Source organism: Carlito syrichta, unplaced genomic scaffold (genome assembly GCF_000164805.1).
Source record: "Carlito syrichta isolate Samal-C Ts95f unplaced genomic scaffold, Tarsius_syrichta-2.0.1 Scaffold309815, whole genome shotgun sequence".
Lineage (NCBI taxonomy): Eukaryota > Metazoa > Chordata > Mammalia > Primates > Tarsiidae > Carlito > Carlito syrichta.
The window spans coordinates 187327-212258 of record NW_007253911.1 but is presented as its reverse complement, the minus strand read 5'-3'; the positions used below and the strand labels follow the sequence as shown (position 1 = coordinate 212258).

At 43.4% G+C, this 24932-nt stretch overlaps 1 protein-coding gene across 1 annotated transcript in view; it reads left to right on the top strand.

Moving 5' to 3' along the window:
• Positions 1 to 24932, top strand: part of COL22A1 (collagen type XXII alpha 1 chain) — a gene marked incomplete at its 3' end in the record, with an annotated part of 219731 nt that overhangs the window by 81463 nt on the left and 113336 nt on the right. The window contains exons 12-15 of the mRNA XM_021717502.1: positions 4191 to 4229; positions 19956 to 20009; positions 21424 to 21477; positions 22871 to 22924. Coding sequence (XP_021573177.1) covers positions 4191 to 4229; positions 19956 to 20009; positions 21424 to 21477; positions 22871 to 22924 — 201 coding nt within the window. The remainder of the gene's footprint in view (positions 1 to 4190; positions 4230 to 19955; positions 20010 to 21423; positions 21478 to 22870; positions 22925 to 24932) is intronic.

Genomic DNA, 24932 nt, shown 5'->3' with positions numbered 1-24932 from the left:
CATCTCTCTTGGTCTGAGCCTTGTGCTCACTTGGTAGTGCTTCACTTCACCCACACATGCATACCCACCTGCTATGTATAGGTAGGAAGCGCCTGCTGTGTGCAGAATGACATGGAAATAAGAAGAGTTGGTAACACATAAGAGCACTTGTTCATGCCTAACAGATTTGCAGCTAATTTAATTCTCATATCTACTTAGTGAGGTGAAGCCTAGTGAAATACCCACCTTACAGGTGAACAAACTGGAGCTCAGAAAAGCTCCAGGGTGGTTTATAGGAACTCACTTGGCAGGCAGTAAGCGTAGGAAATGCCAAGCCTGCTCCTCTTTCCTCCATTTCTGGAACAAGACCTACCCTATATCGTGCACCATCTCTAGTTACATTTAGAGAAAAGGAGATCAATTGGGAGAACATTCTCAAATTAGAAAAAAATCACTAGAATTGCCAGAGAACAAACATGGATGTACTCTGGAGCCTTGCAGTCTGGGAAGTGGTCCATGGCATCATTATCATGACTCCCTGTCTGAAGTCATCAGCTGATCTATTGAGGCCAAATAGCACTGTGACTGAGAAAGCTGCACTAGCATCAGATAGCCTACATTAAAATTCTGGCTCCATGACATGCTAGCTCCATGAACTGAATAAGTTGCTAGAACTTTCTAAGCCTCATTTTTTACATCTGTGAAACAGATATTAAAACGATAACTATAGAGGTTCTACTTCTGAAATGGCAGCATGAGGAACTTTATGAATCCACTACCCAACAAAATATCCATACTTGGTAAAATTTCAGCATTTCTAACCTCCTGCATCCAAAGTTACAGAGACAAAATTCTTGGCAGGAACAACCAATAGATGGAGCTCTCTTCCTTTACCTAATCCCTATTTACAGGGTGGAGGTTCTACCTTAGACATGACAAGCTAAGAATGTTGGGGTCCTGATAAACCCCATTGCAGCTCTCTTATAGGGTGGTGTCTCCACCCTGAAGGATGCTTAAACTGAGAAAAACCAGATGCTACTGCTCCTGCCCCACAAGGGTGCCACTTCAAGATAAGGGAACCACTATCCCAGCTCCCAGCTCCAGAGCAGGGACTCAGGTATTCAGCCCAGAAGACAAACAATCCTTAAAAGCAAAGAACTCTGAAGCTCTCCTCAAAGGCACTGATTTTGAAACAGAATGTGGTAAAGCATAAGTGAAAGTGTGAGGGTTCTTGAGAAGCAAAGGAAATTTTGGTGGTAAGCAATTAAGAGAAGACTTGTAGCTCTATGGTAAACCAGAAGTTTACCATAGCTGGTTGGTCAGAAAGAACCAGGGAAAAATACTGTTAAAATATTGGTTCTTCCTTCCTGACATCAGACAAATACCTCAGTGACTGCCCATGCAATTTAGTTGGACCTAATTGAGTTGGATCAGACTGGAGTAATTAATGCCATATAGCATTGTGGAAAATAATAATCAGCTGAAAATTAGTTGAACTTAAGAGGATTTAACATCAACAGAAGAAAATGCCTTAACAGAGAAATCAGGAAAAGAGACTTGCTGATACCATTGTCATCCCGAGATGACTGTGTGCATGTCCAAGGTCATGTACCTGAAGATTGGTATCTGAGGTGTAACACTGGAGAAGAGGGATATATCAGCCAAGTCAACAAGCAAATAAACAAGAAAACAACAAAAACAATTCCTAGAAGGGGCAGTGTTTCTATCCAAAGTTGCTACAATCTATTATTTAAAATGCCCAGTTTTCAACAAAAAATTATGAGATGGGCAAAGAAACAGCAAAATGTGACTCATACACAAGAGAAGAAAGCAGACAATAGAAGCTGCCTGTGAGAGGACACAAAAGTTGGATTAACATATGAAGGCTTCCAAGTAGTCATTATAATCATGTTTAGAGAACTAAAGGAAATCATGCCTAAAGAAGTAAAGGAAAGTATGATGACAATATTCTATCAAATACAGAATATCTATACAAGATAAAAATTTAAAATAATCAAGTGAAAATGAAAAAAAATCACTAGAGAGTCTCAACAGTAGATTTGGACTGGCAGAAGATCAGCATTCTTGAAGATAGAACAATAGAGATTATGTAATCCAAAGAACAGAGAGAAAAAAAATAATGAAGAAAAATGAACAAAGCCTCAGAGAAATGTAGGGGACCATAAAATGCACAAATATGCACCTCATGGAATTAAGGAAGACAAAGAGGGAAAGAGACAGAAAAATAATGGAAATCATGGCTGGAGACGTTTCAAATTTTATGAAAAGTAGTAACTTACACATTTAAGATGCTCAATATATTCCAATTAAGTTAAACAGAAAAAAAGATCTATCCTTCCAACATTATAGTAAAAGTGCTGAAAAACAAAAGAAAAAAAAAAAGCAAAAGCAACAAGAAAAAAAGTTTTATCATGTACAAGTAAACCCCAGTAAGATTAACAACTGACTTGCCATCAGAAATAATTAAGGCCAAAAGGTGGAATGGCAAGTTCAAAGAGTTAATTATAACCATGTATGGTTGAGTGTTGAATAAATATGCATGCAACACACACACACACACACACACACACACACACACACACACACACACAAGCACAAAAAAGGAGGAAGAAGGAGTGAAGTTAAAAAGGAGTATGTTTCTTCATCCCCCTGGAAGTTTTTATAATTCTGAAGTAGATCCTATTAAGTTATTATGTACATGGTAAATGCTAGAGCAATTCCTAAGAAAATAACTCAAAAATATATAGTTAAATATCACTAAAGTAATTATAATGTTATACTAGAAAGTACTCAATCCCAAAATGAGCAATAAGGGGAAATAAAGGAACACAAATGAGACAGGAGACACATAGACAACAAAAAGTTAAATGGCATATATAATTATACATATTAATAACATTGTGTGTAAATGTGTTAAGTGAATCAACTAAAAAGCAGGGGTATTCAGACATGTTTTATAAAAACAAGATCCTGTCTATAGAAGACATACTTTAGAGTCAAAGATACAAATAGTTTGAAAGTAAATGGTGGAAAATATGCAACCTGAAAATTAAAATTAAAAAATTGAAGTGAATATACTAATATCAGACAAAATAGACTTTAAGACAAAACAAAATGTAATAGCAATAAAGAAGGACATTTTATAATGGTAAGAGGGTCATTTATACAAATATATACATATACACAGAGCACCAAAATACATGAAGCCAAAACTGACAGAATGAAAATGAGAAATATACAACTCAGTGTTTAGAGACTTCGATGCCTCACTTTCAATAATGGATAGAATAACTAGGAATGTAGAGAAATTGCTGCTTTCATAGATTGCTTGTGTAACATGGTGCAGTTGCTTTGGAAAACTCCCTTGCAGCCCTCAAAAGGTTAAACATAAAGTTGCCATAATTCCCAGAATTTAATTCCACTTCTAGGTATATACCCAAGAGAAATGCAAACATATGTTTACACAAAAACATATATATATAAATGTTTATAGCAGCATTATTTATAGCAACCAAAAGTAGAAACAGCCCAAATATCTATCACCTGAAGGACAGTTAAATAACATATATGCTATATTCATACAATGTCATATTATTTTGTGATAAAATGGAGCATTTGTACATGGTCCAACACGGACAAACCTTGGAAAGAGTCAATAAGTGAAAGAAGCCAATCATAAAATGCCATATATTGTATGAATCCATTTATATAAAATTCCCCAAATAGGCAAATGTATAGAAATATAAAAACAGATTTGTTTTCCTATGGCTGGGGGTGGGAGGAATTGGGGAGTTACTGCTAACAGGTATGGGTTCTTTCTAAGGTGATAAAAATATTCTAAAGTTTATTGTGGTGATTGTTGCACAACTCTGTAAAGATACTAAAAATCATTGAGTTGTACGTTTCAAATAGGTAAATTCCATGGAATGCAAATTATACTTCTGTAAAGTCGATATGGAAACATAGACCAATATCTATAATATTGAATAATTGGAAGAATTGAATGAGATGATTCTCATGAGAGTGCACACTCAATAAACAATAGCTGTCATCTATTTTAGAGGCTACTGGGCAGTGCTGATAAGAAAACATCCGGTTCTTTCCAGTCTCAGGTTGATGCTGCCACATGCGATGCTGTGATATGAAGATGCTCTGTAGTAAATCTTTGCTTTCTTCTTTCTCTCTTCCAGGACAGAGGATCTTTTGCCCGAGGAGAAAAAGGTGAAAAGGTAAGCATCTCCCTTTTATCACACTGCTCCAAGGGAACAGGACTGGGACTTGGGTTTGGGAGAGGTGTGTGCTACTGTTATGCTGCCTGGAATCTGAGTTGGTGAGAAGAGCTCTCCTGGACCTGGGATCAGTGCGTGTCCTCCTTGACTTGGTAATTGAAGCACATTCAGTGTTCAGCAGAAAGAGAGAAGGTGGAAACAGACGACGGTGGTTGGAGAATTGAGAAGAAAGACACACACATGTCTTGGGGGAATCGGAATATTCCACTGGAGACGCTGATATCTGTCCTGTACCCAAGAAGTGGAAGTTTGGGGGCAGGGCCTCCTAGGCAGAATAAAGAAGATGAGGAGAACTTGTAGTAAGAATAAAAAGTTTTTCCCAGCTATGCATGCTGCACCTCCTTTTACCTTCAATAGATCATGCACAGGCTTGGCAGATCCTGGGAAGTATGAGATTCCTTCTGAAGAGGAAATACTTCTTAAGGTACTAGCCTATGAGGAGAAAGAAAAAGCAGAGAGCCACCAAAAATGCCATTTTTACTCATACCAACTATTAAAAAAATACATAGATGATAAAAGCACCTCCCCTTTCCGTGAAGAGGCAGCAACAAGATTTTACAGTGCACACATGTGTTGATGATCTCATTGAAGTCCAGGCACTGTAGACTCAGAACATAACACGGTTGCATGCTAGGAGGGTATTCATTGCTCAGAGGGACTCACAGCAACCTCTTGCATAGGGCTGATTATGTAATGCAATGCAGGTGCCACTCCATTAAGCTACACTAGAAACAGCTTTCGTGTGGCCAGCTCATTCTTTCCCTATAGGCACTCTTATGCATCTAAATTACTCCAAGAAGATAAATCAAGGGTATGCACAAACATATACCCACGTGTACTTTATAAGTGAGACTAGAAACAGACACGTAAGTGAGAAATGTATAAGTGAGGCTTGAAACAAACATAATGCTGTGCAGTGGACAAAATACATGACTGGACAGCTAAATAATGTTAACAACATTCAGTGATGCAGAATGGCATTTAGAAGAATTAACAATCTAGAAAATGCCGGCATTATTTTGTTAATTTTTAAAACACATTGCAAAATATATACACAATATGACCCTAGTTGTGTGGGCTGTGTGTGTGTGTGTATGTGTGTGTGTGTGTGTGTGAGAGAGAGAGAGAGAGAGAGAGAGAGAGACAGAGAGAGGGAGAGAGAGAAGGAAAGAAGGAGGGGGTGAGGAGAGGGGAAGGGGAGGGGAGACTAGAGAAAAATTAACGCTGGAGACAAGCTTCTATTATTAACCACTGGTTGTCTGTGGGTGAAAAGTTATGAGAATATATTTTTCCTCCCTTACATTTCTTTGTGTCCTCATTTATTTCACAATGAACTCCCCGGCACGCCATTGAAGCACAGGCATACATATAAAATAACTACTATAAAATAATAAAATGTGATTTGAGGGATGCTATGATTAACATAGCGTAAGCTACAGACCAGGCATATCTGGTTTGTTCTGTGCTCTGCCACTCTCTAGCTCTGCAATAAGATTTGGAGTCTCCATTTCCTGATCTAAAAATGGGGCAGATGACAACCACTTTTCATGATTTTTGTACACACCTGAAACGTAGGTGCTGATATTCAGCAGCTACTTTCTTGTTTTAATTTAAAACTTGTTTTAGTTTTATTTTATTGTGGTAAGGACACTTAACATGAAATGTACTCTCTTAACAAATTGTTAAGTGTCCGATACAGTATTGTTGATTATAGGCCTGATGTTATACAGCAGATCTCTAGAATGTATTCATCTTGCTTAACTGAAACTTTATACCCATTGATTAGCAAGTCACCCGTTCCCCCTGCTCCCAGCCCCTGGAAACCACTATTCTACTCTCTGATTCTAGGAATTTGATGATTTTAAGGACCTCATGTAGTGGAATCTAGTAGTATTTGTCTTTCTCCATCTGGCTCATGACACTTAGCCTAATGTCCTCCAGATTCATCCATGCCATCAAAAATGGCAGAATCCTCTTCTTTTTGTAAGCTGAATAATATTTCACTGTGCATATATGCCACATCTTCTTTATTCATTCATCCACTGATGGACATTAAAGTTGTTTCCATATCTTGACTATCAGGAATTATGCCACAGTGAACACAAGAATGCTGATATCTCTTGAGATCCTGATTTCAGCTCTTGTGGATAAATACTCAGAAGCACAATTGTTAGATCATCTAGTAATGCTATTTTTAGTCTTTCGAGAAACCTCCATGCTGTTTTCTACAGCAGCAATACCATGTTGCAGTCCCACTAAGGGTGTTCAGAGCTACTTTTATTGTTGCTAGCATGCCCAGTTTCAATGGGCACAGACCCATGTACAGGATATTAACAGGACAACCAGGTGTTCCTTCCTTGTGTCAGAAGCTGGGGCTACTGGGGCCCTTGGGGTCAGAATACTCAGTCAGGGTGGAGCTTGCTGGGCAACACCGTCTGGATCTGTGACTTCCTTCCTATGTTCCTCCTGGGCCAACCTTCCCCCAACTAATGTGCTGTCCTTCTTATGTGTTCCTATTGCCAGGCAGGGACTGATGGCCTCCTTTCTCCCCATAGGTAGCAGGCCCATCACTGCCTCATCGGTTCTGGGTTGAGCTCATGCTAGGCAGCCTTGGTTGCCTGTTCTTCTTAGGCCTGAAATCACCTCCCTAGTGCCTAGAAACCTGCCCACCGTACCACATTTGAGGTCTTGATGCTGCCGGGGCATAGTTGTGGCCAGGAAGACCGCCTCACATATTTGTTGCTGGCAGGAGAGATAGACAGCTGACGTTGGCACTTCCGGCTCTGTCCTCGGTTGACATTTCCCTGCAGTTGGTATTTTTAGCAAAGTCTGAGTCTAGACTCTGCCACATCTTGGCTGTGTGATTTGGAGTGAGTCACCTCCCTCTCTGGGTCTCTCTTGCCTCATCTGTAAAACCGAGGAGGTAGGATGAGATGATGCATAAAAGCCCTTTCAGGCAGCAGCTCAGAGACTGGGGAATGAGCCCACCCCCAGCCTTTGCCCTCTAGGGCTCTTTTCTATAACTTGGAGTCTTTGTTTCTCCTCCAGGGATGAGGATACCAGGGTACACCAAGGGGACTGATAGCATCCACAGAAGGGAGAAGGCCCCTGTGACTCATGCACTTAGACGGAACTTAACAAACTGGCTTCTTCTCTTACTTTGTCTCCAAAGTAGTTGCCAGGTTCGGGGGGGATTGGATAAACTGGAGCCTGATGAAGCCAAATATCTAAATTCTCTTATTCTGGCTGTGTTTTTCATATTTTTGGAATTTTAATGAACCACTGTAACAGTGTGCATTGCCTTCTATATGCACCAGGTACCTGCTAAGCATAGTTCATACTTTATTTCTCATCATTAAGACAGTATTTCAAAGACAGCACTGTTGTGTCCATTTCACAGATAAGGAGAATATAGTGAGAAGGTCAAGTGACCTGCCCAAGGTCACACAGTTTGTAATTGGCTGGCAAACACAATCACTGATCAATACCTAAAATGAGGGGGTGCTGATTGAATTAATCTTCCCCTGCAGTTGAGGAAACTGAGGCTTAGAGCAGTAAGTGACCAGCCCAAAGTCACACAGTTGAAAAACTGTGAAAGAACTTAGCCTCCTGACTCTTCCAGATCCTCCCACTGCCTCCCTTTGCCTACCAATGTCTCAAGTCCATTCTTAGTGCCCATGTTCTTGGGCTGCATCTGTCCCTTGTTTTGAAATCTATCCTCTTCTCTAGTTCCTTCTCCCCTACACACACCATGTTCACTGCAGGGTTCCTGGGGCAGATGTCCCTCAATGCTTTACTATGTATGTAATCAAGGTGAGATATAGGGGGAGGCAGGCTTTTAGGGGATCCCCACAAGAGCTACCTGTAATCTAGGTGCTGAGGGAGTGTGGAAAAAGAGAAACAGGGAACAGATCCTCCTTCAACGTCTAGGAGATAGCTGGCACTAAATATGTGCTTGTTGGATGAATAAATGCATGAACTGTGGAACTCCATACAGCCAGGACCAAGAGCAAGCTCTTTCAGTGGAAGTTTCTCAGACCCTGGAGATGAACGTATCCAGCTTTCGATTCTGTCTTGGTCTCATGTTGACCACTAGCCTAGCCTTGGGCTACTTTAAACCTTCATTTTCTTTTCTTGAGAAGGGGACTATCATCCCTGCACTTTGGATGGCTGAGGTGGGAGGATTATTTAAGGCCTGGAGTTGCAGACCAGCCTGTGCAACACAGAAAAGACATCCCCCCCCAAAAAACAAAACAATACGAAGGGGGGGGGGTCAGGTAACAGTTTTTACCATAAAATGTTGCTGGGAAGATTAAAGGACAAAATACATACTAGGGTTGGGCACAGTGGCAGGCACAGCAAGTACTGAACTACTATCAATGAAGCTGAAGTTCTTGTTGCTCTATCATAATTTTCAATATTATCATGGTGATGAGGATGACAACATACACAGTCGTCACTCTGGACTGTTTTGCAGCAATTTGGATTGGAGTCATAAATAGCAGGCTGGGGGGGTGATGACCTGCAGTGTCTCCCCCCTTACCCTTGGTTTTCCATCTTGAGAAAAATAGTAACCCTGTAAGGACATGGGTGTGAGTTTTCCTCTGGGCAAACAGCTGCGTCAGTCCTAAGTTTTACAGTGATGTGGGCTGCAGAATCAACAGGACCATGGACCCCACAGGCAGGAAGAGATTTAGAAACAACAAAAACAAAGATAACGTGTGTGGTTTCCAATGAACTTTCCTGTGCCGCGTGCTAAGGATCTTTCTCCTCTGTGGGTGCCCAGAGCCTTCTGGGGAGGAACCCAGCAGCGCCACCAAGCCATTACTTCTTTCTGGAACCACAGCGCCCTCTAGTGGCCCGAATCTGGAGCTTTTGCTCCAGTTTCCTCTGCCAGGGTATGTGTGCTGTTCCTGGGTTATCCTTCTTTTCCTTAGAAACCCGGCATCGGGGAGGGCAAAGCGAACCTTGGTTTGGGCTCAAACGCGGGCTCAGGTGATAGAAGGTAAGTTTGAGGAATTGGGTAAGATGTGGGTTTGGGTTCCAGCTCTGCCCATAGCTGGGTGATCTTTGAACCTCAGCTCTCTGAGCCTCAATTCCTCAACTATAAAATGGAGCCTACCTCCTAGGTCTGTTAAGGAGATGAAAGAACGCTGATAATGCCTGTAAATACACCTGCTCAGACCCTGGTACACAGTAGGTACATGTTAAAAATCAGTTCCTTCGCATTTATTCCTTTCCTTCCTTCCTACTTCCCTTCCCTTTCTCCTTTCTTCCCTCCCTCCCTCACTCCCACCCTCCCTTCCTCCCTCCCTCTCTCTTTCTTTTGTTCTTTCTTTTTATAAGAGTCTCACTGTCGCTTTGGCTGGAGTGAAGCGGCACAATCACCACTCACTGCAGCCTCTACCTCCTGGGTTCAGGTGATCCTTCCATCTCAGCCTCCGGAGTAGCTGGACCCACAGGTGCAAACCATGTGCCTGACACATTTTCTTTCTTTTTGTATAGACAAGGTCTTGGTATGTTGCACAGGCTGGTCTCTCAAATTCCTGGGCTCAAGCAGTCCTCCTCCCTTGGTCTCCCAAAGCATTGGGTTTACGTATATGAGCCACTGCACCCAGCCCTGTTTATTCCTTTTCTTTTTCTACTGGAAGTCATTGCTAAAATCCACCAGAGAGTGACATGTTTGCTATTGTTAATCCCCTCTTGTTACACAGGCAGAGGATGACAGTGTTTTTAAGAGACCCTGCCTTGTTCAGAAGGTGTGGTGGAGCATGGGACAGGAGACAATGGTCGCATGGGCAAAGTGCTTTAAGGGTTTCCTAGGGTATTTAGTATACTTCCGAGGGCGGGGCAGATAAAAAATGAAATTAAAAAGTGACATTTGACTTACTAGTACATACACAGAAAATTATTATAAACATAATTCATATGAAAAGAAAAACAAAACCAAACAACCCTAAGAAGACTATGTTCTCTGTGAGTATTCCTACTAACTACAACTAAAACCACAATGAAAGGTGGAAACAACCTAATGGAAAATTATATTACATCAACCATATGAACATAAATGAAAATTGGGAAGACTTTATCACATTGAGAAATGCATACCACACACAGAATAAATAGTAGAATAGAAAGCCATACATGGTTATGCATAAAAAGATGTATATGCAAGGAAAACAACCAACGCTTTAAGGTAGTGGGATTTAGGATATTTTAAATATCTTGGCAATTACTCCTAATAGCACAAATGCCAACATTCAACCAAAGATTAGATCCTAATATTCACATAATGAAAAAAATTAAATATAATATATTCACAGTTGTTTATGAAATAAAAAAGCTATTTAGTTTTGTCTCCCAGCATGAGGGCTTTGTTGAATATTGATTGGTTGGTGTGACCGGTCATGGGCATGGATGTAAAATACATCAGTGACTGAGGGTCAGGCTTTGGGAACCTAGAGTTGCCCCTGTCCTGCTGTATAATCTTCAAGAAGTCGTTACAATTCCCGGTGCCTCAATTTCTCCACCTGTTCACCAAATATAATAGCAACAACAGTAATACACTCTCATAAGACTGATGTGAGGGTTCAGTGAGTTTATTTATGGAAACATAATTTATATTTATGGAAACCGGATGCCAGGGCATCTGGTAAATAAAGCAACTTCAGAATGCACTCACTAGCAAGAATTGGGTCTAACCCATTCTCATCATTGGATTCTCCAGCTATGATGACAGTTCAGGCATGGTACCCAAGTTAGTGTAAAGAATGGACTTTTACTAAGTACTCTTACTTAGAAGGCTGGGGACAGATCCTCCTTCCCCCGCACTGGGCCCATGGGTATGAGAATGAGAGCCTAGGAAATTCCTGTAGCCATGCTGCCTGCATGGCAGAAACCAGTTCGAAGAGGTTGGAGGTGACACTGAGAAGAAGCTTGAGGATGAACTGGATTGTTGTAAGAGAGGTTGCAGAGTAGAACCCAGGCCCATCTGAGCCAGCATCTCCAATGGCTCAGATCCACAAGATGATACATTTCCTGCCAGGGTCTTAGTAACTGTTATTAACATTACAGGTAGAGTTGAGTTGGGATATTGATGGTACTCTCTCAAGCAGGGACTGACCTAGATAAGAGTCTGGAGATGGGGCAGTGTTGGGCATTTAAGAGACCCAGTTTTCCTGAAGTTTACAGTAACAGAGGACATGGGAGGGTGATGGCTTGTTGGACCCTCACTGAACCTGGACCACACTTTATAGATGGTCAGGGGCCCTGGAGTACCACAGGGAATGAAACGGGGGCAAAGTGTCCCTTAAAGCCATGATTGGGTCAGCAGCTAGGTACTCAGTATTTGGTGGAGTGGGGAGAAAAGCATTAACCACCACCAAAAAATCCTTTCTTAAGCATTTTCACAGAAATCCATATGGCAGTAAATAAAACTTCATATGGATTTTCTGCTCAGATTTCACAGTATCATGTACCCAAAAAAAAAAAAAATCAGCAAGCAAATATAAGAAACTCAGCTAAATTTTATTGGGCTTGTTGACTCAGCAGCAGATAGAATTTTGGGTCACAGAAACATCGGTTCATTGTCTTTTATGGTTTTCTTCTATTTTACTAGCACCATAAACCTGACAGGGAGTGAACATGGTGAAAGATGAGTCTCTGAGCCAGACAGATAGTCCGGGCTATTCCAACGTCCCGGGATGCAGCCTTCTCAGAGCATCGATGCCACACTCTGAGGAAGATGCCAGGGCCGCAGGAAGCCCACCTGAGTGTTCTGAAATCATAGTATGGGAGAGTCTTTGTGGGGTGGTGCATTCTGAAGCTAAATAAATAAGGTACTAACTACAGAACCAAGGAAGGGAAACTCAAGACCATCAGGATGAAATTAAGAAGGGTTGTTAGAAAGCCTGGTTCATAGCAGTCAGCTGAGGTGGCTTGATCCTTGGGTCTTAGAAGACTAGAGTTCTGTGAACATTAACTCCAAACCAGGTCCCCGAGGAGCCCACTGCTGCATGTCCTCTGACTATCTGAAACTGGACAAAGTGGGTTCCTTTGCATTGCTGTGGGCTGTGAAGGAGCTGGAGCTTCGGGTCAGATTGTCTGGCGTTCTTCAGCGCCAAAGGTGTTCCTTTAGCTTAAACACACTGTCCCTTTTGAAACGTACAAATGCACATGAATTTGCAGTTGACCTTAAATTGCCACTACAGTCACGCTGCTCTGTGTTACATGGCAGAGGAAGTCCATTGTGCTTGGAAGGTACATCCCACTTGATGTGATGGGGCCCCAAGTGACCCCCCAATTCTAGGTTTATCTTCCAGGATTTTTTTTTAACCTCCCTATCATTAATTCCTCCTTCTCACACATCCATCATCCCCTTTGACCTGTTGGAATCCTAGGGATGCTTTCAATCCAGTGACCTTCGGGCTGTCCAGCATCGAGCCAGGTGGTTCCATAGGCGTTGTCCTGTTCAATGATTGTCCTCCCAGTGATTGAGATGGAAGGCATCATTATTCTCATCTCATGGAAAAGGACACTAAAACTTAGAAAAACACACTCTCACATTGATATGGTTGATTTCACTGTAAAAAACTGTAGGAAGAGGACAAAGTAGTTTATAATAATCCTTGACTTGTTTTGAGTCATAACAAGTACCTACTGACACTGCACTGGGGGACTGGGCAGGGGCAGTGAGTGGGGGCATGAACTTTGGAGAATGATTAACTCAATATTTACCCTTGAGAGTAGAGTAAAGGGGTGAAGGTGGGGATGTAGGATGTTTAGAAAAAATTAGTAATAACTCTGACCACTGCGTGGCTAATATGGCAGAGCCAGTGGAGAGAAGTGATGTTTTTACTCAACTCCACTTCTGATTGGATGGGGACCCCACAGATGACATTCAGAACTGCTGTCACAGAGGGGTCAAGTCTTCTCTGACCCCAACATGACAGACACATCTTGTGCGGTCCACATTGTAAAAGAATGGGTACTTCTCACTGGAATCAGATTTTTTTCCTCAGTGTCTTCCAAAGTCAGACTCTGTTTGAAATTGAGATGAAAAGACTCCTTGGAGGTAGACAAGGTGATAATATTAGGAGGTGGGACTTTTGAGAGATGGTTAGGTTATGAGTGTCTGGGTCCTTGTGATTCGGATTGGTGCCCTTATAAAAAGAGACCCAAGAGAGCTCGTCTGTCCCTTCCACTATGTGACATTACAGTGAAAACACAGCCATCTATAAAACAAAGAGTGGGCCCTCACCAGACACCGAATCTGTTGACACCCTGATCTTGGACTTCTAGCCTCCAGTACTGTGAGCAATAAATTTTGGTAGTTGGCAAATCAACTAGTTTTTGGCATTTTGTTATAGTGACCCAAATTGACTAAGATAAGGAGTTTCTGGTACAGGTGAAATATATGACATAGCAAAGGGTAAAATACACACTTTTGTTTATTCTCTCTGAAAGCATTGGATGGGGTGTTAGCAATAGCAGTCGTGCAGAATTTATTGGCCATCATTGGTGATTTTATCTGGAATGGTATAGTGACTTTGTCTGAAAAGAAGGTGCCATGTAGTGGGAAGAATCATGACATCAACCTTTTATTGATCTCAAGTTATTTGGTTTATGAGCTTCAACTTCCTTCAGCCCCTCTTAGGAAGGCTGGGCCATGCCCAAGGTCACGGAGCTGGTTAGTAAGTGGGGCTGAGGCTGAGTCTGTCTGACACAAGACACAAGAGTGGGGATCTCCCACTTTTGACCACTACATTGGTCAATGCCAGTTCCCTACCCTTCAGTGAATGTGATACTGATATCTAGTAATTCCTGGCCCTCAAAAATCATGTTGCTTATTGGAATCAGCTTATTTTATATAAAGACTGCATTATAGAGTCTCTGAGCCAGAAAATATAAATTATATGTTTGTGTTTTTATTTGTGAACCTTCTAAGATATAGATATATTTGTGCCTTTTGCCTCTAACTCTGGGTCTCTTTCTCTTTGTTCATGGCTGGCTTAATCAGCACCCCCATCTCCTATTCTTAGCCTGTGCATTAATGTGCATTATTCATGGTTATCGAGTTGGATAACTGTGGTTGAGTGCCTTCTATTTTTATGATAATTAAAGGGTTTAAGGGGAAATTAGTTTAGCTGCTTATGTGCCCTCAAATAGCCTTGTAAGTTAGGGGCAAAATGCTGGAAGTTAGACTAATAGAGGTGCCGTAGGCCTTGTCCACGGTGCTGAAGGACACACTCGACAAGTGCTGAGTTCACGGGATCGCACAGCCCCAGGCAGAGCTGGAATAGGAGTGTGTGTTTCTTCCATCTCTGTCTGACACACAGGTGCCTGCCAAGTCTAATGGACCAGTCACAAGACCAAGAGCTTCCTACAGGAGGCTGAGGGTACTTATAGGAGGGATAAATGCTGGACTCCTGGACTGGGAGGGCAGGAGAAGCTGGGGGGGGAGTTTGGTCACAGATTGGCTGGATCCAGTTCTCGGCTGGGCCACTGTGTAGCAGTGGATCAGTTATTTAACCCCTGTAACCCTTGGTTTCCTTGTCTATAAATGAGCAATTATTTATTTATTTATTTTTTGAGTTGGAGTCTCACTCTGTCGCCCAGACTGGAGTGCAGTGGCCGCTTCCAGCCACTGCAGCCTCGACCCACTGAACTCCAGCGATCCTTCCGCCTCAGTCTTCCAAGTAGCTAGAATTACAGGCACACGCTACCATGCCCAGCTGATTTTTTGATTTTATTGTAGAGATTAGGTCTCGCCAAGTTGCCCAGGTGGGTCTCGAACCCGCAGGCCCAGGCAATCCACTCACCTCAGCTTCCCAAAGCACGGGATTACAGGCTGAGCCACCGAGCACGGCTAAATTAGCAATTATAGTAGTGTTCACCTCAGAGGGTGGCTGCAAGGATTAAATGACCTAATGAAAATAAATGACTTATATTTATAACAAGTGCTCATAAATGTTAAGTATCATTACTATTGCACCAGCATAGTGTACTATTTTCTTATACGCCAAATGATGTCTTCTGCATTCTAAGCATTAATGAGGTCTTATCCCCAGAGGTGCCCACAGCTGCAAAGTGTCAGAGCTTTTCCACTTCCCCAGAGGCTTGTGACTCCCAAGGCCTTTGGAAGCCTAGAAAGTGTTATTAGAGAACACATTTTGGAGAGGGGGTAACAGAGATGGCCTTACCTCTCTTCAGTTAATCTAAAATAATTTGGCCATTGCTAGGTCATTGCGGCCATTGCCCTGCTAGACTCTGGTGTGGCCATGTGCTCTTTGAGCTATGACTTCGTCATGCGTCCTGGCTTTGGTCCCCTCCCCTACCTTGGGGAGATGAATCTCCTCTTTCTTCCTGTCTCTAATTTACTTTCTAAATAAACTATATTTTCTAAAAAAATAATAATTCACAGCATATCTAAGAATATGAATAGCATCATATTTATAAGCACTTGCTAGGATTTATGCACATGTGTTAGTTTAACTTTTGTGGTGAATATTACTGTCCTTGTTGTATGAACTATTAACTGTGCAACCAGGCACAGGTGACTTTTCCTCTCTATATGGCTGACCCAGGATTTGAGCTCATGTTTTCTGATCATGGTCTGCATTTGTCTGTGATGACAAGTGGTTCTCAAACTTGAGCCAGCATCCAGCTCACCTGGAAGATTTGCCAAGCCAACTTGCTAGACCCCGCCCCTCAAAGTGTCTAAGTCAGTAAGTCCAAGGTAGGGCCAGATAATTTGCATTTGTAACAAGACCTCAGGTGAGGTTGATGCCGTGGTGGTCCAGGAACCATATTTTGAGGACCGCTTTCCAGAATATTCCTAAGACCCCACCTAAAGGGCTTAACTCTGTTTCCTACTAAGTGGATGAAGAATATTAGTAACATTGCTCTTCCAGCAATGAAGTCATCTCTTTGTCAACATCTAAACATCAGTCCCGATGTTTAAGTAACCAAAAGAGCAGTAGAGATGTTTGTTCTCTCTGTGTCTTGCCTGATGAGGTAACAGGATGATCCATGGGACTCTGGACACTGACAAGCGGATTTGGGTGGATGGATAATTTTCTGCTAGATGGTTGCCTCCCACAAACCTCCAAATAGGATCATGGAGGCAGTGAGTGAGCATAGGTGGGGAGTGGAGGCAGGGTAGGAGAGAGGTCAGAGCATGGACTTGGAATGAAGCCCACAACATGAGGATGGGCCCATTTCTCTGAGCTTTAGCTGTCTTCTGCAGTTGATCTCATCTCACATGTATTACCTTTAGTCATCCTCTTACGACGTGAGTGTTGATTTTCTTTTTATAGGTAGAAAGTGAGACTTGTGTAGTCCACCCAAAATATTAGTATCTGATGCTTGTTTCAAATCTCCCTGTTTATAAAGCATTTCCCAAGTGTTTTGGTGTGTCTTATGAACCACCTTGGACCAGACGTACTTCTCTGTGCATCAGCTTCCTTACAGGTGGGGAAATTGAGGCACAGGAGGGGAAGTCCTGTTCAGCTTAGGTGTGGCAGAGGTTACCTGTGAATCAGACCTTCCCCCTCCAACCTAGGTTTTTCCCTCTCTCTCTTCTTTCTTTTTCTCTCTCTCTTTCTTTCTCCTTCCCTCCTTCCTTCTTCCCTCCCTCCCTCCCCCCACTTCCCTCCCTTCCATGCCTTGTTTTTGTTTTTCTTTTATATTTTATTGTGGATCCTTCGTTACACATGTATTCCCTTTAAAAATTTTTCTATGCCTGACCTTACCAATTTAGGGGCAACTTCCAGTCACTCTCTCGCTCCTTTTACTGACCCATCTCATGCACTTGGAGGAACTTTCTTAGTCATCAGTAAATACAATAGAAGGACTTGCATTTTAATAACATTGTATAGTCTACAATTATGCTCACATTTATTAATCATTTGAAAGCATTGTTAGCCTCTACTTTACAAATGATGAGACATAGGCTTAGAGAGGTTAAGCGCCTTTCCTGGTGGGATAAGAGTAGGGCACCCCAGGGATATAACTTAATCTTTTCAAAGCCACTACAGGCAGCTGATAGTGAGTCCAACTGGAGAATTTTGGAAGGTCTGTCAGGGTCTATCATGGTGGTATTTTGAAATGTTAAGATTAGGAGACACTTATCTCAACATGATTAGGTGACACTAATCTTATCGTGAAATGTCTGGGTCAGTTGACCTTTTCTTGGGGCAAAACTTTCTTAGGGCAGGAATCCTTCTAATGAAATGCCTGAATCTCAGGATTTGTGTGGAGTGAACATTTCTCAAAATGTGTCTATTTGCAGTGCTGACTTGGTTGTCTTAACTATGTGGTCCCCTCTACAAGTTTAAGAATAAAAGGTCCTTGTTCATTTTTGTCTTGGACCCAGTTTTGCCCTTGGTGAGGCTCTGAAAAGCAATGGCCCCCCACCCTGCTTGTGAGCCATGGCAGTTCCTTCACATGCCTCATGAAAAGCAGGACACCATGGAAAACCACCATCAATGAAGGCATATGTAAAACTTCAAGAAAACCTGCTTTAAAGGAACTTGTTTTACTTAATTTAACTCTGCATTGCACAAAATCATTTGATCAAAGAACCCCCAACCTTCCTACCACCATAACACATATTAACTACAAAGCAAATTGGTAGCATCTTGAGCGAACTTTGGAAATATTCCATGAAGCTCCTTGGAGAACTTTAATACTTTCACTCTCATGGTGTCTGTGATTATTCCCATTTTACAGAAAAAGAAACCAACACTTGGAGAGTGAGGGATTTGCCCAAAGAAGCCCCCCAAAAAACAAAAGTCACTGGGGTTCGTCTTCAGCCTGGCCAGCCTATGAATGCTCACTTGCCAGACTGTCTTTCCAAGAGATGCCCCTCTGCAAGGCCCCACCCACATGAGGTGACCTTTTCAGTCCCCAGGACTAGACCCTCAGGGTCCCAAACCTGGCACCACAAACCACTTAAGCAAATCAGTTTTTTGTGTGTATACAGTGCCTTTCTCTCCACCATTAAATTATTAGGTGAAGATGGCAGAGCGAATCTGTGTGGCCATCCTAGGAGGCTTATTGTGCACAGGGTAGTTGGTGAAGGCCTCCTTTCCCAGGTCACAATGTGCTGGTGTGTACCTCCATTGGATTCCTCTATCATTGTCAGCCCAGGTAGCCCAGGAGGACAGGCTGCACCAAGAAGCCCAATGCTATCCCCACAGCAGAGGTGGACACCTTCACTTCCCAAACCTGGACTCACCTCGCAGTCAGCCTACTGCTGATATCACCCCCGACCCTTCACACTTTGAAGATCCTAAGCCTTCCAGGGTGTATTTAATGTCACATAGCCAGGAGGGTGTAGGGCTGGAAAAGACTCATCCGTCTGATACCAGGACTAGAGATGTCTGTGTGTCGTGTCTTTCTCTTTAACACCACACTGACATACAATGTCGAGGCCAAGAAGGCAGTTCATAGAAATTGTACGAGTATATGTGTGTGTGTATGTATCTTCATTTGTAGATAAAAATTAGAAATACATAATAGCTACTGTGTCTTTAGAAATAATAACTATCTTGTAAGGTTACAATCAGGACTAAATAAGATGATGTATGTAGGAATTTACTCTGCATTTAGTGTTTTGTAAACTTTACATAGGGATGAATCCATTCATTCCTGGACAGTCAGCATATCATTTAAGCAAGATCCCCAGGTGAGCAGTATGCACCTGGCCATGTGAGTAAGAAGTTCCAGTCACAACCCTCTGCTAACTGGAGGTATGGCCCAGAGAGAGGGCCATACCAGAGAGAGGCACACCTTGTTCAATGTCACAGGGACACTAGTGGGGATGGGGAGCCTGGGAAGGCACTCTCAGGCTGAATCCTTCTATTTGAATCAAGCAGTGTCAGTGTCAGAGCTGGGTGGAAGCTCACAGATCCTGGGGTTCCCTGTTTCTAAATTGCCTCCCCAGGCTCTCTCCAGGGAAGTGTGTAGAAAAAAGGAGGGGTGAGGAGCCTGGTCCAAGTGCCTTTCTATCCACAGCTGCTCCATGTTTGTGTGTCACATGCATCTGCCTGTGATTCATTAGAATGAAGTTTGTTCCAGCTAAAATTAAAACAATTTAAATACCTGTTCCAGCCCAGTGGCTCCCAACCAGGAGTGATTTTGCCTCACAGAAAACATTGGACAATATCTGGAGACATTTTTGGTTGTTACTACCAGAGGGTGCCACTGGTACCCATGGCCACTGCTGAGCATTCTGCAGTGCACATCGCGCCCCCTCAGCAAAGACTTATCCAGCTTGGTGTCATCAGTGCTGGGTTGAGAACCCTTCTCTCCCTAACCCCTCACTTTAGACATGTGACACCGAGCCCAGAGGGAAGAAGGGCCATACTTCCAGTTAGCAGAGGGTTGCGACCGGAGTTTCTCACTCACAAGGCCAGGTGCATATAGCTCACCTGGGGATCTTCCTAAATTCCTTGACATGGTAGGTCTGGAGTGAAGCCTGGGAATCTGCATTTCTTATGTTTTCCCAAGTGATGCCCAGGCTGCAGGCTGGTGGGTCACCTTTTGAGAAGCAAAACCTAGGCCACAATCTTCTGCCTGGTGCTGTTTCCATTGCACCAGCATTCTGAGAGCCTGTCCCAGTGTTGTCTGTTGCTAACTGCTGTTTTCTTTCTCTGCCTCTAGGGTGCCCTGGGTGTGCCCGGTCCACCTGGGAGAGATGGCAGCAAAGGCATGAGGGTAAGTTCTGTTCCTACTGCCTGGCTCATAACGCAGCATTGGGTTGGCTACGAGCTGCATGTCCTCAACTGGGGTGGCATTGCCAGAGCTCCCATGTCCTTGAGTGGGGTGGCATCACCAGGACCATGCCTGAGCTGGGGATCATTTATACCAGGATCTTTCCAGATCCCTGGAGTTCTACCTAATAGCTCTAATAAGACCAGCAGCAGCTGTTTTCCCCTGCATCACCTGTCTGTCCTTGGAAGTGATTTTCTCAATTAGTTGACAAGCAGCTCTGCACAGGTGATCTCATTATCCTCAATGCCTGGATTGGAGCTGGCCCAGTGAGGTGGAGGATTTGCCAAAGTGTCTAGTTTGTTGCTAGAGGAGTCGGGGTGAGATGCAGGTAGTACCCCATCCCCTGCATGGCCTACCCGCCTTCCTCTTGTAGTTCCCCAGATGCCACCTCTCCAAACTGCTGGCCTCTGAACTGAAACATGCTTTAGCAAACCAAGCAAGAAGTGTTCTCAACTTGAGTGGGTCAGTCTTCTCTCCACTAAGAACCCAAATTGGTTTTGGAAATTAGTTTTGGGTTCTCCACCTTTCTGTTCCCTTCATCATGTTCAACCATGTGTGATCAGGTCTCAGAGTGGGAACCTTACTTCTGAGCACACTGTAAGTCAATTGCAGTCAGGATAGGAAGTCTGAGATCCTGGAGACCAAAAAAAAGGAGGGAGTTCCATGAATCCCCAGACTCCCTTCTCACTCCCCTTCCAGGTGGTCAAAATCCAAAATCCTTCTCCATGAGGACGGCCATCATGGTGACTCAAGTTGCTATGATTTTTCCCCGCTCTGTCCAAATGGAATTTTGTTGACTTCCAGTGTCAGAAGTGAGGGAGGGTTGAGATAATTTGTGTGGCCAGGCATAGTGGCTCACACCTGTAATCCCAGCACTTTGGGAGGCTGAGGTTGGAGGACCACTTGAGGCCAAGAGTTAGAGACCAGCCTGGGCAACATACCAAGACCTTGTCTCTACAAAAAAATTGTTAAAAATTAGCCAGGTGTGGTGGTATGGTCCTGGCTACTTAGGATACTGAGGTGGGAAGATTGCTTTGGGCTCAGCAGGACTTTGAAGCTGCAGTGAGTTATGATTGCACCACTGCACTTCAGCCTGGGTGACAGAGTGAGAATCTTTCTCAAAAAGGAAAAAACAAAAAACAAAGCAAAACAAAAAAACTGTGTACAGTGAAGGTCAGCTCCTTTGCTCTTAGAAAGAGCATCTGAGGGGAGCCTAGACCCTGATCACTAGTGCATACCTTGCTTCTGTGTTGTGTTCTGAGCTGCAGGGAGCAAAGGCCCCAGGAGACTGTGAGCTGCTCTTGTGTGCCTGGCTTTTGTGGCCGGGCCATGACCATGTGCTGTTTTGTGTGCTTAGGGGGAGCCAGGAGAGCTGGGAGAGCCGGGGCTGCCTGGTGAGGTGGGCATGCGGGTAAGTGTTGCTGTGAGTTGTGCTCTTCTGAGGATCCTGGGGGGCAAGGGCTGATACAAAGTTCATTGCTCTAGGTGTAGGAGAGACACTCAAGTGGGTTTCCTGCCTCTCCCTCATACAACTGCATGCGTGTTCTTGGAAGTGATTTTCTCACTTAGCTGATAAGCAGCTCCGTACGCGTGCCCTTGTGTGTATGTGTATCTACACATATGTTTTTTCCTATATTCTTACAGAAAAATGGATCATGCTATACTTGGCCATTTATTTTTGTCATTTAACAACAGATTAGAGACATCTTTCCACATCAATACAGATAGACCCCGCCCATTGTCTTACCAATGCATAGTATTCCATGACCTTGTAATTTACATAATTTCTCCCCTATTTATGGCCCTGAGGGTTGTTTCTAGTGTCATTTGGTTTCCACTAAAACAATGAAGTACTAAATGCATACATGTGTACATGTATGTGTGTGTTTCTCCTTAACTATATATGTGTGTGTGTGTGTGTGTGTGTGCGTGTGTGTACACACACACGCGCGTGCACACACACACACACACACATATATGTATTTTTTTTCTTTTTTTCTTTTTTGAAAGCAGAATTTATTGAGAGGACAGAAAAGCTCCCAGAGTGGGAGGGGACCCAAGGGGTTTGCCCCTCCTTAACTATTAACTATACTTTTATTGTAGCAGGATAGATTACAAAAATTGGGATACTCGACTGAAGAAATGCACATTTTAATTTTAGTAATTTTTTTTAGAAAGTAGGAACTTATTGAGAAGACAGGAAAGTTTCTGGCAGTAGGAGGGGTCCCAGAGGGTTGCCCAGTTTTGGTAGATTTTAACAGGTATTTCCAGATTAGTTGTTCAAAGGCTGTAGCACTTCATGGTCTGGGTAGCACAGGAGACTTCAGGCTCTGCAAACTTCTGTTGGGATATTTGTCAGGACTTCCCCAGGCAGTACTGACCCCATGACAAAGCGTAAATGATGAGCCTCGGGAATCAGTCGTAATGTTTCGGAAGCTATGTGAACATATCCAGGCCAGACCCAGGGAAGGCCAAGGGACACGAGCGAGTGGAAGTAATGGGGATTGTTGCAGCTGGCCTCATGATGGCTCAGAGGCATATAGCATTAGCTGTTCCTTGAAGTTGAGAGTGTCCCTGTGAGAATAGGACTCCACCAGGCAGCAGGAGCTCTAAACACAGAGAGGAGCAGAGCTTGAGGGGAGGTCTACCAGCCATACCTGGTGTGAGCAGTTGGGGGCAGCACTTGGTGGTATGAAAAACAGCCGATCTTGTGACCAAACACACTATTGGCTGAGCTGCGCTTGCACTCTTGCTTTTCCTTCCGTCCCCAAACTTTTTTTGTGTGTGTGAATGTGCCTCTGCAGGGCCCCCAAGGACCGCCTGGACTTCCTGGACCTCCTGGGCATGTCGGAGTTCCTGTAAGTGAAAGTGCTCATATAGGCAGGGGTTCTGCTTCTTCTCCAGGAAGCAGGAAGCAAGTCCTCCAGTACATCTCTCCACTTGCATCTAGATAATGGGCCCCCACTGTTCTACATTTATAGATGCCAATGAATCGTTGGTCTCTCTTCTCTTAGACCAGAAGTTCTTAGGTGTGATGGTACCTGAAAATCACCTGGAGAAGAGTTTAAGTGCACATTCCTGGGACCCATTTCCTAGACAATGGAGCAGGGTGGGTCCCAGGAATCTGCATTTCTAACCAGCAGGCCAGGAGTTTCTGACATTTGGTCCAAAGAAGCTATCTACCAACCTGTCCAGGTCTCTACTCTAGGAAGGAGGGTGGAACCCATTGAATGCTTAGCTCCTAGATCAGAGCCAGACACTTGATAAACATTCAGCATATCCAATGAATAAAGGGATGAACAAACAAACAGATATCAGTATATAGGGAGCAAAGGGTCTTCTTGAACATCTAACACTTTTCTTGAGATTATCTCCAAATGAAAGAAGCAGTGTAAAAAGCCATTTCATTTTTATTTTTTTATTTTGTCTTTCCTTTTTTAAAAAAGTCATTTCCAAACACAGTATCTTGTGTGACTGTGGGGCATTCAAGACCTCTGATCTCTGTGTGCATGACCAAAATACTGAGTCTATTCATAAGTTCTTAGCATTTTTTTCACTAGCTCATGGAATGCAAATGTCACACAATGGTTAACTGGTCACAATTCATCACATTTGCCAATTCTCAGGTTGACTGATATGGATTATCATGGATTAAAGCATTTAAACGGTTTTCATCAAAGCCCGGTGGTCTTCCTGAATGTGGAGAATCACTCAGGTCAAAATGATTCTCTCTGATGTGACAAAACCATTTTCTTGCTGTGATTTCCCTGATGGCATTCTCCCTGTACATGGCACAAATGTTTTGAGCTGCCTCCACTGCCTGTACTCCTTTGTTAAGCTCAAACAGAGGAATATGCCAGAAGTGTGTTTTTTTTTTCCCACTTGACACTCCATCTTCTTTAGCCCCCAAATAACACTTTCTTCAAGTCTGTAAAATGCAAGGCATAGTCACGAGCACAACATTGTCACTCCAAATGACAAACAATAAAAAAACTCCAAACCCTGCTGTGTTGCCATGCCAAAAACAAATGCTACGAACTTATGCATCCACCTAATAAATATTTAGATGAGATTAAAACAGCAGGGATTTCCACTCACCCTACAGACCTCTGGCATCACCATCTTGTGGCTTGGCCTTGTGCTCCTCTCTAGGTCAAAGTCACATGTAGTATTCCTGGAATCATCAAGTAGGTCTGGGCAGTAGACCTGCCATTTTTAATATCCCTTCCATAGAATATCCCAGGGTCTCTTCTCCAAGAAAGGAAAGGATAGAGAGGGGATCATGCAGAGAGTTCACACAGTTACGTGGGACATATTCCTGCCTTTCCAGCAGGGCTCTGCTCTGAGCTGTTGGCCTGACCTGCAGGCTGCCATCCAGGGAGGAGTTGTGCTTTCTTTGGCTCATGCTGTTGGCCCCAGCATCTCACTGTGCAATCTTTACATCTGGGAGGAACAGGGACATGTGCTGTTTTGATCTTCTGCAGCTCAGTGCAGGGCAACAGCCTTCAGGCAAAACCTCTACCGGAGTGCTGTGCTAAACAGGTGATTGACACAGTCACTGACTGGGCCATTTATTCATTCAACAAATGTTTACCAAGGGTCAGACACTGTCCTAGACTCTGGGGATACCATACTGAAGAAACTGCCCTGGTAGGGCTTACATTCTATCATGGGGCAGGCAGGAAATGTGTCAGAAAAGTAAGAGGATAGAGCGACCGTGGACAATGGGGGTGGGAGGTGGAGGGATGCTATTTCAGATCTTGCATGTAGAGAAGCCCACATCTTGGCTATTGTGCCCACCAAGCCTGCACACAGAGAGACAGGGTGTTTATAGCATGAGGTCTGGGTGTTGCTCTGGAGGAAGAT